Source organism: Lichtheimia ornata (assembly GCF_029851405.1).
Source record: "Lichtheimia ornata isolate CBS 291.66 chromosome Unknown scaffold00078, whole genome shotgun sequence".
In the NCBI taxonomy this organism is placed as follows: domain Eukaryota; kingdom Fungi; phylum Mucoromycota; class Mucoromycetes; order Mucorales; family Lichtheimiaceae; genus Lichtheimia; species Lichtheimia ornata.
In genome coordinates, this window is record NW_026695398.1 from 14920 (window position 1) to 32027 (window position 17108).

At 43.7% G+C, this 17108-nt stretch overlaps 6 protein-coding genes across 6 annotated transcripts; 4 read left to right on the plus strand and 2 right to left on the minus strand.

The window, feature by feature from the left end:
* Window positions 1–422: 422 nt before the first annotated feature.
* On the plus strand, window positions 423–2377 carry O0I10_010871 (uncharacterized protein; the record flags this gene model as incomplete). The annotated part of the gene is made up of 4 exons (XM_058490845.1): window positions 423–655; window positions 721–991; window positions 1044–1386; window positions 1446–2377. 4 exons carry the CDS (start codon window positions 423–425, stop codon window positions 2375–2377), a joined length of 1779 nt encoding a protein of 592 aa, XP_058338349.1.
* A 3091-nt stretch (window positions 2378–5468) lies between these two features.
* Window positions 5469–5813, plus strand: O0I10_010872 (uncharacterized protein; the record flags this gene model as incomplete). The annotated part of the gene is made up of 1 exon (XM_058490846.1): window positions 5469–5813. The coding sequence occupies one exon, from the start codon at window positions 5469–5471 to the stop codon at window positions 5811–5813; it is 345 nt and encodes a 114-aa protein (XP_058338350.1).
* A 1955-nt stretch (window positions 5814–7768) lies between these two features.
* Window positions 7769–8607, plus strand: O0I10_010873 (uncharacterized protein; the record flags this gene model as incomplete). The annotated part of the gene is made up of 2 exons (XM_058490847.1): window positions 7769–8089; window positions 8149–8607. The coding sequence occupies 2 exons, from the start codon at window positions 7769–7771 to the stop codon at window positions 8605–8607; spliced, it is 780 nt and encodes a 259-aa protein (XP_058338351.1).
* Window positions 8608–8759: 152 nt separating this feature from the next.
* O0I10_010874 (uncharacterized protein) lies at window positions 8760–9882 on the minus strand (the record flags this gene model as incomplete). The annotated part of the gene is made up of 2 exons (XM_058490848.1): window positions 8760–9539; window positions 9643–9882. The coding sequence occupies 2 exons, from the start codon at window positions 9880–9882 to the stop codon at window positions 8760–8762; spliced, it is 1020 nt and encodes a 339-aa protein (XP_058338352.1).
* A 138-nt stretch (window positions 9883–10020) lies between these two features.
* O0I10_010875 (uncharacterized protein) lies at window positions 10021–11634 on the minus strand (the record flags this gene model as incomplete). Its single annotated transcript, XM_058490849.1, has 1 exon — window positions 10021–11634. The coding sequence occupies one exon, from the start codon at window positions 11632–11634 to the stop codon at window positions 10021–10023; it is 1614 nt and encodes a 537-aa protein (XP_058338353.1).
* Window positions 11635–13596: 1962 nt separating this feature from the next.
* O0I10_010876 (uncharacterized protein) lies at window positions 13597–16851 on the plus strand (the record flags this gene model as incomplete). The annotated part of the gene is made up of 10 exons (XM_058490850.1): window positions 13597–14361; window positions 14426–14572; window positions 14649–14768; window positions 14830–15279; window positions 15339–15407; window positions 15466–15547; window positions 15616–15770; window positions 15832–16305; window positions 16373–16451; window positions 16511–16851. 10 exons carry the CDS (start codon window positions 13597–13599, stop codon window positions 16849–16851), a joined length of 2682 nt encoding a protein of 893 aa, XP_058338354.1.
* Window positions 16852–17108: the final 257 nt, after the last annotated feature.

Below are 17108 nucleotides of genomic sequence, written 5' to 3' on the forward strand. Positions count from 1 at the left end.
ACGCTATGCATGGTTACATGCACAGTGTTACTTTGATTTGTTACACACACACCATAGGTCGTGAATTCAACTTTTGGCTGTAGCACATTGAGACGTGGCTCGGCCGCGCTATTGTCAACAAGATCAGGTTTGAGCATTCGGTCACAGACACTCCTCCCTAAGCTTGCTATCACTTTTTAATAAAGATCGATGATAACAAGTGCTATATAGAATACTACGTTGGATCGATATCAGCATTGAAACGAGATGACGAGCTTGCATTCAGCAAAAAGAAAAAGAAGACGTAGCCATCAAGGGACACACAAGATCAAATTTCAGAAAGCCGTCATGTCGCATCTTGTTGTACCACCTCGAATGATGATAAACATATATATGGGTGGTCATTCCTTAAGTTGCTCTTTCCTTTCTTCTGGTTGCTAGCAATGGGAGCGCTTTCAGGGTTACGTTCCGCCATCAGAAGGTCGTCGACCGACAAGGAGGATGCTTCAATGCCTGAAAAAAGCAGAAAAGAACTCGATACAGAAAGCGTCGTTCCTTCGGTCAATGATGAATCACAACCAGAACAACTCGCTACGGATGCCCAACGTGGTGTTCAAGATGTTGAAGCAGTGACCTTGACTTGGTCAAAGCCCACGCTGATTGCAGTGTTTATCAAGTACGTTATTGTATTCCCTACCTATTAACATTGACGGATGACCTAACATGTTTTCCTTATCATAGCATTTGGTTACTTTATTTTGTTAATGCCTTCCAAAGTTCGATTCTCTTCAATTTGATCCCTTATGTCACGAGCGACTTTCAATCCCACTCGCTTGTCAACGTCATTTACATTGTTGCTAATGCTATCTCAGCAGCGGTATACATTCCACTGGCAAAAGTTTTGGATATCTTTGGTCGTGCTGAAGGCTTCTTGATTATGGCCACTTTTGCTACCTTGGGGCTGGTCCTCATGGCGGCATGTCATAATCTTCCTACTTTTTGTGCTGCTTATGTAAGTGATTACTACGTTAACATACATTCAAGTTCTAATACTGGCATGCTAGGTATTCTACTCTTTAGGCTTTGGCGGTATGACTTTTTCGGTGGATGTCATCACGGCCGATTCTTCCAAACTAAGAAATCGTGGTTTGGCATACGCATTTACATCGTCTCCTTACATCATCACTGCATTTGCTGGTGCCAAAGCAGCCGAAGGTTTTTACTACGATATCAGCTGGCGATGGGGCTTTGGCACTTTTGCAATCGTTTTCCCTGTTGTGGCTGCTCCCTTGTATCTCATTCTCAAATTCAACTTGCGCAAGGCCGAAAAGCAAGGCGTTTTGAACAAACAATCCAACGATCGTTCGATTTTCCAACGCATTTGGCATGTCATCACTGAATTCGATAGTAAGCAATCATACCCATCCTTATATGAAAACGAGAAAAATTAACATTGTGTATCATAGTTATGGGTGTTTTCATGTTCTCGGCTGGTCTTGTAGTGTTCCTTCTTCCATTCAACATTGCCGATAGCGCTCCCAATGGTTGGGCGACTGCCTATATCATAGCCATGATCGTTGTCGGCTTTGTGATGCTTATTCTCTTTATCTTGTTCGAGACATTCATTGCTCCCGTTCCATTGTTCAACTTTGCTCTGCTTTCGGATCGCACAGTGATTGGTGCATGTTTGTTGAACGCTACATACCAGCTCGCTTATTATTGTTGGTACAACTACTTTACATCCTTCTTGCAAGTGGTCAACGACTTGACGTTGGCTGAAGCTGGATACGTCGGCAATACCTTTGATGTCGTTTCAGGTGTCCTTTTGTTGTGCGTTGGTTTCATCATCCGCAAAACTGGTCGCTTCAAATGGTTGCTCTATATTGCTGTGCCGTTGTACATCTTCGCTCAAGGCTTAATGATCTATTTCCGCCGCCCAAATCAATCCGTTGGTTACCTTGTCATGTGTCAAGTTTTCATCTCTATTGGTGGAAGCATGTTTATCATTATTGAACAGCTTGCCATCTTGGCTGCCGTCGACCATCAACACGTTGCCGCTGTCCTTGGTCTGCAATACGTTGTTGGCACAGTCGCTGATGCTATGGGTGCTACCATTTGCGGTGCCATTTGGACCAACACATTTAAACCCGCTCTCGTGCAATACCTTCCAGAAGCCGATCTCGAAAACTTGGATGCTATCTACGAGGACTTGGATACCCAATTAAGCTACGAAGTTGGAACCCCAACACGATTGGCCATTCAAGAAGCATATGGTTATGCTCAGACTAGAATGCTTGCTGTTGGAACAGGCATTATGGGTTTAGCATTTATTTGGACCTTCATGATCAGAAACATTGATCTAAGAAAGGTTGAACAAGTCAAGGGCACAGTCTTTTAACCTGGCATCCTTTTATTGCTATCACTATAATATAGACATACATATCTACCTTTGTTATTGCCTACTAAATCAATAATACTCTGGCAAGTAGAATTATATAAATATGCACCATACCTCCCAGTTGCTTGCTTCACTCGTAAATCTCGAATTTTTGTTGAATGGCTTCATCACTAACTTTTTAGAGGCAGGAGTAATCTGGTAATAAGGAAGAAGCGATTTCACGCCTCACGCTTCATGCACTTTCACACAAAACACTTCAGTACCCGTTGTCCATTTTTAGTTTATTGACCATGCCATGGTTAGCTTGAAAAAGGCTCCATATGGGCTATCATAGACGGACCTTGCTATAGACAGGGAGGGAAAGGATCCTTCATGCACTCTCCGCCAATAGGATTACCAGCCCTCTTGCTTTGTGTCACAAACAAGTCCTTCTGTATCTTTGCTCTAATATGAGTTAGGCGATTGACGATGAACAAAAACCACCTCTCATATAACATCACGCTTACAGCATATGCAAAACATAAAGGTGCCTGTATCTCTAAACTTTACAATGAAACGTGGGGTTTTTATTAGAGCAATGTGCTCGGCTTGGCCAACTGCACCTTGGGTGCCAGTTTCACGATCAAGCTTGCCAATCCCAGATTTCGCAATGTCGCCACCAGCCAAACTGGATCTGGGGGTCGACCTCTTCGACGACGACGACGACCAAAAAAAACACTTTTTGGGCTAGTTGCGACATTGAACGTGAAACTTTCACACAAGGTGCTGTTGGCCAAGCCGAGCCCATTGCTCTATTCAAAACCTCACGTTTCATTGTAAAGTTTGGAGATACAGGCACCTTTATGTTTGTAAGCGTGATGCCATATGAAGAGTGGTCTTTGTTCATTGTCAAGTAGGTGGACCCTGGCAGAGCAAAAGATGCGGAGGGTCGTGTTGTGTAACACAGCTACGTTTGCATGAATGAAAGGGTCAATGTATAATTACTTTATGGATCATCTAAGAACAGGCATGTATTGCTAGCTAACGGCCACTTTTATCCAACCATCATTGTTGCGAGATCCACTGCATGTGAACGATTCTCCTGCTCCAGCCGAGCATTTCCATCATTCAAGTTTCTTGATCCGAGCCAATTTGACTGAGCTACGCTGAAACAGAAAACATGAAAATTAATGAATCGCAGACCCTGCGAATGTCTCCGTCTTTCAAACTTTTGGACGCTCCCATTCCAAATTTTCAAATGAAGTATGAAGTCTTTATTAGCAAAATGTTGAATAGCATGCTCAGAGCACCCTTCTGACCAATTTTCAAGTTGGAGGTGGCCAGCTTCGGGGCGGTGGGCCGTCCGCTCTTTTGTTCCCCACATCCACCATTTGGGCCGCCCCGCATTTTAAATCTTCATGATGAAGTCTGCGACTTTTAAATGAATGAAGTTGATCAGCATGTTGCAGCGAACCTTCTGACAAAGTTTCAGGTTCGAAATGGGGAATCCCAAGGTAATGCATACTATTTGCATAAAACATGAATCTGGCGCTGACCTCCATTTCCGACTTACGTTGTAAACCCACATGATACCCTCCCATTCCAAATTTTCAAATGAAACATGAGGTCTTTTTTAGATCAACGTGATCAGCATGTCCAAGAGCATCTTGTGTGAAAGTTTGTAGTTTGAGATGGGAAATCTCAGTATCAAGTTTTGATGCCTACAGTGTACATGCATTTATACAAGAGGTATCCGATCTATATGATTTCCACTTCTTTCACTCAACTTCTTCCCTCTTCCTCCCAATCTCAACTGTTGCTCATTCAAGTACATACAACTATCACCTGCGAACGATTGTTCTGCTTCAACCCACCAGGTCAACCCTACAACTCTCTTGATCCGATTGTCTTTGACTGAATGGGCAAGTCCATGCCGTGTACACCCCACTACAACACCCGCGTTTCTTGACACTTCACCTTCTCTTGTACATTCGCCTACCACGATCAATCGTAGCAGCATTCATTGCAAGGCCTTTACTCCATTGTCTCAAGCAGCATTCTTTATTTGCAGCAACTCGCCTTTCAGCCTTTTCATGTGAACAGCAGATAGCCATCATATAGAAGCAGCTTTATTTACGTGTAGCAACTTGCCTAAATACATACGACTTCTTATGGATATGGATATGGATCTCAAGGTTGATTTGATACATGGGATGGAAGGAATGAATCGATTGGCCGGTTTGGTTCGCTTGGTCCACTTAAGCTAAGTGATGTCTAGTTTGGCTGACACCACAACTACGTCGCAATGCAAGCAAGTTTCAGCTGCTGATTGAGCTGCGATGGAAAGTGACCCACAAGAGAGGGACCAAGGGCTGATGGGAAAGGAAACATGTCGGCAGCATTCTCTGGGGCTTCTTCCTATTAACGTATTGGATTTGGAGTGGTTATGATGGATGGGTTAAACCGATGCAATGATGAGTGATCACTTGTGGGGTTGTCAGCAGGAAGGATGGATCATATCACGTGTACACGGCTGATGATGATGATGATGATGATGGATTGGATCGAATTGACGGAAGGTGTTGTACACACATGGATGATGATATTGGAGTATTCAATTCAATGCATGCACCAACTATTTTGCAATCACAAATGAAGGATGGCTATCACGGCAATTACCTAGAATACAATGATGTATGATTCACCTGTATCTTATTCAATTTGCAATGTCGTCCCTTATCACATCTTCTTGATAAACATCCACCCTACCATGCTTTTCATTGAATGTATTCAACACAATGTCTGGGGTATCGTACTATCAGCTCATGTGTGCAAGACGTGGACCCTTTAGTTGTTTGTGGAGTGAAAGATGGATTGGGAATTTAAAGGTCGAATCATTTACGTAGAAGCCGTCATTTCACCCTCATCCGGGAGCGGGAACATTCACGCTTCTATGATGCGACAATGAAGATGCCAGCGACTTCTCTTTATGAAAGGAAGATTTTACATAGATATCCCTGAACAACGTCTTACTTCATAGAACGTGAGCATAGCAAGTCGTTTGGTGATGTCCATTGTTGGGGGATGATGGAGATCGCCACCTTATCTATCAATGATCCTGGTTTATTCATGCACACTCGATCAGGCCAAGGAGGGTGTGGGTGACCAACGCAACGGGGTATCCACGTACGTTTCCAAGACCAATCGCAAACGTTCTCGGATTCATAGCAACAACAACAATACGCGCGATTCGAACACGACTCGAGTTCCATGGCAACAGAGCAACTACCGTTTCAGATCAAACGTCGAGATCCTGAAAAGCTGTTACCTGCTTCCGCTTACATCTCTTATCTGGACCCATCGTCGTGACAATCCATTTCAAAAGCTTTCTGCCGATCAATCAACATCCACCACTCACGATCAAACACCCAATCGTCTAACAACACAATCACCATAGGCGCTTTTTGCAACACACCATATATGCACATAGGAAGAATAGAGCTGTTATTATAAGACAATCTCTTTTATCGATAATAAAACTAAACTAGCTAGCATGTGGCTGTTGGTTTCCTTGAGCCAAAGCTCCAAGTACTGACAGAGATGACCGCGCGAAGGTCGCCACACATCCATCTCGCCCATACTGCAACACCAACAACAGAACAACCAGAGCACACCTTACCCAATGCCTACAAGTGCACCAACAATTGGCAGTGCCATCCAACATCAAAGATCCCATATCATGGCTACTCAATCAACTCCCGACATCAAAGCCCAAATCATCGGAGAGATGCCAATACTGGATAAAACAATGGCCACTACTTTGTACGCTATTACAACAAATGGACAACATACAACACAATACCATCCAACAACACGACAACACACAACAATCACACGGCCAATCCCTCATCCAATGGCTCGAAAAGGATACATCAACAGGAGATCATCATGGATCCCAAACATCTGCTACCTCGTAGAACCCATTTTCCTTCTCTTCTTTGCTTTTTGTTTTCTCTCTTTTCCTTTCTTCCACTCCTCCTATGTAGCTCTTTTCCTCCACATCCTCCATTTAGGATAGCCTAGCCCCACAGAACCTTTGTAAACACCCCATCCACGATTGAAACTTGTTGATCCCCACATACCTTAACATAGTAACCCCCACATCATACATCTTTATCCACCACCTTTTTCCTGTTGCACAGCAGGTTTTTTAGCACACTAGCACTCTGGATCGGGCGAGGGCAATAGCTGATATCAGCACGTGCTCATTTCGTCGCCATAATAAACTTGTCTTGAAACACATCCATCTCCTCCTCTTCACAAGGGGCACCTTCGACAAGTATCATAGAGGAGATTGCAAACAGCGAACCGCTTACAACCAAAAGAGTTTACACCAAACAGCCACCATTCCCATCCAAGGAAGCCTACGGCTGGAGACTGAGGTAGGGTACCAACATATCCACAACAGGGGACAGTGAGCCTGCGAGGACAAGACGAAAAGGGACGACTGCGGATTCTCGTGCTCTTTTTATTTCTTTTAAGCGGCGTTTGAACAACATGCTCGGTTATGACGTCCTTGTTCCCTTGATTGGACGACGGTAACCAACCTCTCCACATCCTTACATTCTCCCTTAAACTATGTTGACCCTTCTAATGCAGTGATACTACTTTTACCCCGTGCAATAATATCTTATCAAGACCTCGTTGCGTGTACCTAGTCAGCCTCTTTGTGTGTTTTGGATATTGGGTGACGAGGAGATTGACGACTGCTGACGAGTACGAGTACGAGTACGAACGATGACGGTGGACGAAGACGACGATGGGTGGCAATATAGCAAGATAGCTAGATGAAATAAAGCATTGTTTATGTATTTATTACCCGCTTGGACTTTGCTAGCTTGTGGATTATTGCATACTACTGCTTCGAAGATGGGATAATAAAGGTGGTCCGGTTATCGGTCATGCAAGAAGTACATGACTTTTGTGATACAATACGGAGGAATGGGATAACCTGGAGAAGAGAAAAAGTGAAGTGATCACTCATTGAGTTTCACGATGAGTGACCCATCATTGAATTGATTACTGCTGGGTTTACATATACAAATTGGTTTATGCAGCTCGACCGTCTCCTACATGCAGATGTAATATACACATACACGATACACCTTCATGGTTGGATGTTGTTTTACTTACATATCGTCGCAAAAGGCAATCATCATCATCATCCAGTGGAGGTAACAACAACAAAGCAAGCAGCTGCAAAATTAAGGTTCATTGTGAGCGTTGCGCAAAAATCAACAAGCATGTGCTTCGTATGAATCAAGTTTTATTTGTGCCAACCATAGTGGTGCCACTTGTATCGCGTTGTTCTTTTTTCTTCTTTCCTTTTTTCGCTTCCTTTCTTATTTCTTGATGACCAGTCGTCCTATTCAAGCGGTTATCTTTAACAATCCTGGCTCAGACGTAGTGGAAGCATCATCCAGTTACCACCATCATGTGTATGACACCATCAATAAGGGAGGAGTAGATGGGCTCGAATTCTATACATCACCATACAATGAACCTTATCGGCGTTCCCCGTCCTCGTATATACCACCACCGCCACCATCGCCTCCTTCATCGTCTGCCAATATCGACTCGTCGTTTTGGAGTGCATTTGGTACAGGTGGGTTTGCTGATGAGCCACCTTTATGCGAAGAATTGGGTATTAACTTTGATCATATCATTGCCAAGGTAAGAGCAACAAGTGTCACGTAAGATTTGGTAAACGTATTTTAATGATTGAGGATAAGAGTCTAGTAGTATTAAATCCGATACAACGAAAACTACCACCGGGATTAGTCAATGATGGGGATATGGCAGGACCATTGTTGTACCTCTTTGTGCTTGGTATATCACTCATGCTGTCGGGCAAGATGCATTTCGGCTATATTTATGGCGTTGGCGTGTTGGGTGTCTTGACGATCATGTTACTTTTCAATCTGATGAGCGACAAGGGAATTGATGGATCTCGTACAGCTAGCGTGCTTGGATACTGTTTATTGCCTATGGTGCTCCTCAGTGCATATACCATCATTTTTCCACTTACCGGCTTGTTAGGTTTCTTCTTAACGATGCTTGCCATTGTTTGGTGCACACACACAAGTTCGGATATGTTCATTGCCATGTTGTATATGGAGGATCAACGTTTCCTAGTCATGTATCCAATAGCTCTCTTTTACGCAAGTTTCGCACTGATGACTGTTTATTAAGGAACAACAAGAATACAACGTTCATGAATAGCTTATTAAAAAGGGTTGCAGATGGATTTTTATTGCTTTGTTATGATAAGGTATGCAAAGAAAGGAGAGCATGGATGGGGGAATGATACTATGTTCAAGTAATGGAAAGATTTAAAAAGGAATTAAGGAAATGCGAGATCATCGAATGAGAGTCCTTCACCATGGGGTTTGGATCGTAATGCTTCAATGTCGATCAAGTTTTCACGTTCAGCGTAAAGCGACTTGTAGGCTGATTTGATGGTAACCTCGGAAACACCAGCGACATGAGCAATATCACGAGTCGATTTTGGAGTGCGGAAGAGATACGAGACCAAGTAGATGCATGCCGCAGCAACTGAGATGGGAGACTTGCCAGCAAGTGTACCGAGCTCCTTTGCACGACGCACAAGATCCACACCAGCCTTTTGCACATAATTGGGTAGTTGTAAATTGGAGCAGAAACGAGACATGAGATCCTCAGAGTTCATAATGGTCGTGTTGGTCTGTAACTTGGCTTGCAGAGACTTGTAGCATCGACCAATGTCCTTCTTGGGCACTCGTGTCAAGGCACAGATTTCCTTGAATGTACGTCCCACCTTTTCTTGTCGACAAGCAATGAAGATACAGGCAGCAATGATAGCATCACTTGATTTGCCACGCAATAGCTTCTCATCCTCCACACGCTTATAAAGTTGCTTGGCCGTATCACTGACAATCTTGGATAAAGAAATGGAATCACACATGGCACTGATCTCCTTGTAAGCCTGGACTAGATTGCGTTCACCCTTGACAGCTGTTGCACGACCATGCACCTTGTTGAGATCTTTGGCTGCACCTGTGCCGCCATCCCTCCTCGAAATAACTGTATCCAGCTGGTTGCCATCTAGTAATGGATTCGCAGCAGCACCCACACGAGATGGATCCTATATATCATCATCATAACCCATCAGCCCCCATTCAACAATAGACAAACAACACACAACCCCCATATCCATCATCACCACCATAACCCCACTCTCAACATACATCGCCTTCGTCATTGGCAAATGTACGCCATTCTGATCTTGTGTCAATGATCCGATCGCCCAATACGAGACCGCAGTCGCCACAAACAAGGTCGCCAGATGCAAACTCTTCCACGATGTGTGGGGGCGACACTCGACAATCAGGACATGTGAGTCTCACGTTGAGATTGGGTTGGAATTGCTGTGGTGTTTGTTCTTTTTGTTGTGGTTCTCGTAGTGGGAAGGGAATATTGGCTGCCATGATTGGAATCCTTTTGTAAATGTACAAGAAAGAGAGAAGAGAGAGTGTGTGCGTATGTGCGTGGATGTGCAAATGTGAAGGGGAGAGGAAAGAAACCTAGAGAATTAATTATCCAAGAGCTGCCACTTTCTTATTCGTTCACCGCCATTGCTGCTCCAGGATGAAACCATCATCATCATTGGTCTCTTCTGCTGCGGCATCTGCTGCGGCATAGATCCACTCCAATGATCCTATTTGTAATGGTTGATCTCTTGTGGGTCGAGATGCTCTTCTTCTTTCTTGTAGTGCATGGTGCGCTTCTCTCAATCTATCAGCATGAAACCTTGCACATTGTGTTGAGCAATAACGGGTTTCCCTTGCTACTAATGGATGTCCTCGATATCGCTTTACTTGTACGCGATTCACCCATTCTTGTATAAATGGTCCCTGGCATCCCGCGCACCTTCCAATTTGCTCTTCTGATGATAATAAAGATGAAACATGTTCAGGCAACGTATCAACCGCATTTGACCTTGTCATTTGACGTAGAGCTAGCTCATGCAATGAATTGATCAATGGCTGTTGTTCTACCAAGCCATCACTTTGAGTCTTTGATAAATGTGGTGATGAGGATGATACGTGTGCATTGGTCTCGTTGATGGGTGTTGTTGATGACACTGATGGTGTAGGGTCATCACTACTACTGACGGCCACGGGATTGCCTGTGAAAAGGACATGAAGACTAGGTTTTTCGAGCAACCCCATTGGGAAGACGTTGATCTGATTATCCGAAACATTGAGTAGCTCCAAGGAATACAAATCATTGAGTGATTCAGGTAATACTGTTAGCCGATTTTGTGCTAAATTCAATGTTTTTAGTGGATGATGGTGCTGCTGTTGCATAATAAGATCATTTGGAAGCTCTTGGAGCTGGTTGTAGGATACATCAAGGTGCTGCAATCGTGGTGGTAGATATAAAAAGCGATCCAATCGATTATGAGCAACCTCTAATTCTTCCAGGGCTACCATATGAATCAAGGTATCAGGTAATTCCACCAGCTGATTGCTGTTCCCAGATTCAGATCCCAGTCTCAAATGTCGCATTTTCATAGCCCATGCGCTGCCTATGGTATTGGGTAGTGACTCGATTCGGTTCCCATCCAGGCACAAGCGGGTTAAATTTGGTAATGATGGCGGAAAGTGTGCTGGTACATCACGTATCTCATTCTCTGATAGGTCTAGTTCTTGCAGCTGCCGCATATGATAAAGGACCATAGGAAGAGAACCTAATTGGTTACCCGAAGCAACCAGCACCTTAAGGTGTGGCATTTGTAACAAGACCTGTGGCAGATTGTATAGCAAGTTGCGTGACAAATTCAGCTCCACCAAATGTTCAAGTGGGGATGAATATCCATTGAGTATATCCACAAGACCATCCATATCCAAACCACGTCTTCGTAAGAATAGCGATGTTTCTTGTTCTGGTAATGTTGATGATGAGACTTGTCTTGTTGATGACAAACAAGGTGATGATCTTGGGGATATGCCTGGTGACCGGATGATGCTGGATGATGATGCTGTTGTGGTGGTACCGGGATATTGAGTAAAGAAAGATGCGCTAATACCTCCAAGCCAATCGATAGTTGAGGAAGCATCAGGTTCGAAAATTGAAGCGTGGGGTGATGAAATGGATTCTTCATTGTCTTGGGTATCGTAGGTTGGAAGTACAACACCAACCAAGGTGCGTCCACCGGAAAGATAGGAAACAGCCATTATTGTCGAATGGAATAAATCAAAGCCTTAGATGTGGTGGGTGGGTGTTGAAAGGAAATGAAGTGGAATGAAAAAGAGAGAAAGCAAACCAGGAACCATGATCTGATAAAAAAGCAAAGGTAACAGTGCTATTGGATCACCCCCATTGAGCATGCCTTGCAGCAACAGCCCACCAACGACGGTGCATTATCTGATTTTGTTATTATTATCGGAGACATTTTCATGACAACGCGTGGCATAAACAATGAAGCATGCTATTTTGTTGTCCTAACCGCACCGGGGATGTTTAACGAGCCGTGATGTGTTATTCTTAAAGCGACGGATCTTGATCGCCATTTGAGTTGACAACATTGCATGCCTCAAAGATTGGTTCCTCTTCGTCTCAAAGAAGGTCAAGGCTTCATCAAATAAATAGTCAACGTGTATGTTTTGCGAACACTGTATGTTAGCATTTCCTTAAGGCAGCTACGTTTTCCGATGTGTAGCTTAAAAGGAAGGGCTATCAAGGCGTCAAGTGGTATCATCGATAGGGTATATCCACCACGCCAATCTGCCATTGGATTGTAAGTCCCCAGCTCTCAGTTACGGCCAACTAGCAAAAGTCAGTGCGTCAAAAAAGGCAAATCAAGATCAAGTCGTTGAAAAACGACCCCCTTTATCTTCAAAGACCATAAAAAGGCATGTCAAAGCAAAGGTATGCAATAATTTTCATCCTCATTGAGAGTTCCCAACTACTACATAAACGCTGACATTGTATTTGAGACGATGAGACCTACTCTTCTTTATAGATGCAGTATGCAACAATGACCATCCTTCCTTTTTCACTAACCAGCACCGCAATTATGAGGATCTTTGAAATGCACGAATGCGGGTAGACACACCAAAAGAGCGTGCAAGCATTGATTGTGTGCATGGAACTCATTGTAGATACAAAGGATGATCGTTACCCCATAAAAAAATCAACCTGGTCACTCGAGGCAGTGGTATTATAGGTACGTTGAAATTGCTTGAATCAACGCAAGCAGGGATACTCTATGTATTGCCATCCGAAAGATGTGTGCAATGAAATAAAAGGACCCTTGACGTAATGAAGTACTCTAGTGTGCCACGTGCAATGTATAGCAGCGTATAAAGATCCTGGTACAAACATCGGCTAGAAGATGGCAGATCGGGTGCTTTTTTGGGAGTGGCAACTCGTGCTATGGAATAATGATGCATATGGCGATGTGGTTGATGTCAATGATCAGCGATGTATTTGATTATTGAATCATGCGTACAGCAAAATGGGTCTTGCTTTAAGCATGTGAGCCAATCAACAGATAATGTAATAAGACTACTTGACAAAACACGATGGTACCCAGGTCAAGCTATTACCAACGCATGTTTGTGCCAAGAGAGGATCCCGCGTGGTTTAAGCTTTATAGGAAGATAATTTGCAGCGCCAACCGAGAGAGCATGGGCCATTGCCATTTTTATCCATGACCTGTCATTACACAACAAGACTTATCATATTGCGAGCAACCAAAAGATTTCCACTGAAACGTGGCAATACTAGTATCCCCAAGCGTAGAGGTAGATGGAGATGAAAGATATGCCGTTGCCAGGTGATTGTAGCAACGTATGCAGGATACACACATTACATGCACGTTGTAGTCTTGGCTGGGCTGACACATACAAAAGATAAAGGCTATTGGCATACGTAGAGTGACAATCAAGGAAAGATTGGAGACGTTGAAGGATGCAGTGTAGTAGGTCATGCTTGACTAGTTTTGTGCATCCGAAACCAATATCCCGCACAGTTACAGAAAGCAAGGGAAAGGCCATCCTCGGGTAAATGTCGTTTTCCTTTTCTTTATTCTCTCTTTCTTTCACAACTACTCCCTTTCCCGTCTCTTACTTATTATACATACTACTACACTTATAGACTGTCATTGGCAACTCTCTCTTCTCACTAATACACTAATGGCTTCATTTGCTTCGGTCAATCACCACCCTCCTTTTGCTTACGACCCAAGTTGCAAACCTACCAAGAGCATTCTCAAGCAAAAGAATCGGTTATCTCGTACTCCTTCTTCATGGCTTTCGAATATCAACTCCAAGTTGCAAACAGCTTCCTTGAACTTGTCACCCGATGGGCTTAATGAGCAGCAGCCACAACAGCAACAGCAACAACAACGACCACAAACTGAGACAGGAACATCTCGACCTCTTGGCCTCTTTCGCAAATTCATCAACAACCAGTCAAACGTAAGCGATAACAGCAGCATTGCATCGGGAGGATCGAATGAGCAACTGTCAACCACCAATGGCAGCAGCATTTTGGATATTGACGAGCTTGCGCCTGAGGAACTGAAACGGGTGCGATTCTCGGTGGGTCAACTGACAACGGAGTATTATCCTTATCGCCAACGTCAAAGTAGCAACAACAGCAGCAGCAGTAGCAGCAGTAGCGATAGCAACAATGGTTTCCATGCCACCGCGATAGGCTCAGATGATGAAGAAGCACCTAGCACGGCCTCGTCTAGCGATGCCCCTGAATTACCCGATCATGCAACAGCTGCTTTATTATCACCAGCGGGGAATAAGGAACGCCACCCATCAGCTGTATCTACAACACCATCATCAGCATCTCAAAGGAAGACACCCAAAGAAGTATTGGATTTATACGAGCATGCTTGTGCCAACAAGGAAGAAATGCCATTGCCTACATTTGTTGCCAGTATTCATGTATGTAATCATCACACCTCCGTTAAAAAAGGAGAGATACGATAACTAATATCCATCGACGTAGTCATCCCAAGATTTGTCACAGCTTACTCGGGTGGATTTTTCGGGACAAGCATTGAGTCGCAGGATGTTGGAACCATTGGCTGATGTATTGGGATATGTCCATGATTTACGTGAACTTTCGTTTGCCAATTGTGGATTGGAAGATGATGTAAGTGGAAATGACGGTGATGGTGGTGACTAAGTGACATGATGGACTTTCTTTTGACACACTGCTATACGTATAGGCGCTTAAAGTTGTGTTACACGCACTCCTGCTGAACGATACCCTGTGTCACCTTAACCTGGCTGAGAACAAGAATCTCAAGACGACCGGTTTCAAGTATATCGCTATCTATGTGAAAGGGGTAAGGATCGTTGTGGAATATGGATAATGGATAAAGGTGGCTAAATCGTGTGTAATTTTAGGCATCCAAGCTTGAACATCTCGACCTTTCCATGACTATACCCGACAAGAAAGCCATACAGTATTTGGCACAGGCTATCATTTCTCCTACATCCTCATCAGCTGCACCTTCGATCAAGACACTTTTACTCGATGGATGTGCATTGAAGCCACCTATGCTTGAAGCATTGGCATCGGGTGTACGTAAATCATCATGCCTAAGACACTTATCCCTGGTCAACTGCAAAATCAATCATCAAGGCGCCATATGGCTTGGTGTCATGCTACGTGATTATGATACGGATGATTCCGCCAATATCGGTTTGCACCAACTCAATCTTGACAACAATGAAATCCGACAAGGTGTTCAATACATTGCACAAGCCTTACGGAGAAACATAAGCCTCAACACGCTCACCATGAGAGATTGCAAGTTGGATTCAAAGGGATGTGCGTTTATTGGCGAAGCATTGGTAAGGATCATAAAACGATGGATTGATGAAGAATTTACTAATAACATCTTGTTTAAAAGAGATACAACCAGAGTTTGATGAAATTGGCTATTGGATCGAATATGCTCAATCAACCAACATCGGAAGGTGTAAGTAAATGAACCATGTACATGTAATGATGATGCCAACATGACTTTTTATTTCCAGGTGATGGCTATCAAGCAAGCGCTTTATTCCAATCGATCATTGAATGAGTTAGACTTATCGGAAACCGGATCAGGATCTGAAGGTGAGCTATATACTTTGGAGCTACTTTTCGCTACGTATGAAGAAGAGGCTCATGGTTAATCGTTTTAGCTGCTGTTGCTTTGGCTGAATGTTTGCCCGAAAATCGTACGCTTCGTCGTCTGGACCTTTCAAGAAACGTTGGTATCGATCTTGCCGGCTTGATGGCATTGTTGGCTTCGATTCGACTTAATCATACGCTTGCATTTTTGGATCTCACTGTGCCGGTAAGTATGATGGAAAGAGGATTATGCATTGCATACCAAATAGACTAATCAATTGAAGCAGCCTTATGATCGAGAAATGATTCGAATCCAAAGTGATATTGTGGCCAAATGCACAACCAATGCCCGATCACCCATGCCAACAGCAAATGACAGCGACAAGCAAAGCGTTCAGGCTAATGGCACAAGATCTATCAATGGTGATGCACGTGTAACAGCTTCAACAACAGCTCGCCTCACATTGCAGGAACGATTGGCAGCTGTGACACGAGGCAAGTCAACGTCACCTTCGACATCTAGTTCAGCCCATGCAGCAGCAGCCAAAAGCAATCCAAGTAAACAATCCACACCTCCACCCAAACCTGCACGACCTACAGCAGCAGCAAAATCGTCTCCTGTAAAAAAGAAGGCTATCGATGCAGACACCATCACTACCACAACGCATCAAATTGAATTATTTGAAGAGATGCTTGCAGCTGAAGCGAGTCAACGAGATGAAATGGTGGATACACCAAGGTCACCTGAAGAAGTAATTTTGGTACGTGTATGGATGAGCGGTATATATATAAAAGGGATGTTTACTAACGTGACCTATTCTTTTCCAGCAAGTGTTTGGTCAATGTCAGAAATCACAAGCAAAGATAAGCTCGCACATTCCTCGAGTGACGGACCCGGATCAACTTGGTAAAATTAAACATTTAAGCTGTTTTTGGTATTAGCTAACACAAGGCTTTATATTGTAGCACAACTACTAGAATTGAATGACAGGTTGACAGCTGCAATTGCACGATACCAGCGATTCTTTACCAATAGCAAGAAGGAGGAGGAGGAAGAAGCAATTCCAAAGTCGGACCATGACAACAACAACAACGATGGCAACGGCGACGGCGATGATACACCGCTAATGAGGAAGAAGGAAGAAAAGGAGGAAGAGAATAGCATGGCATCTAGTTTACTTGTTATCAAGACTGAACCCCCTTTGTCGACATCATTTGAGATTGGAGATGTGGATGATGAAGAGGATGAACTTGTGCCGATCAAGCATCCGTCGTCTCCCGCCATGACCACCTCGAATAAAAATTGATTGGCCATGATTGAAGGTGACGTTATAGTCATCCCGTTTGAGAATTGGACAAGAAAAAAAATTCAACTGGGATTCGGGGTGGATGAGCTTGTACCTTTTTGTCCTTTTTGTGCTTTAAATGCGTGAATATACACAGCTGTAAATGAGTAAGTTATTATAAACACTGGTGCTTCTTAGTGGGATCACTGCTCTCCTGGTGTTGGTTCCGTTAGTAATGCGACTACTTTAGACAATTTCCATGAGAACCTCCCTTTCGG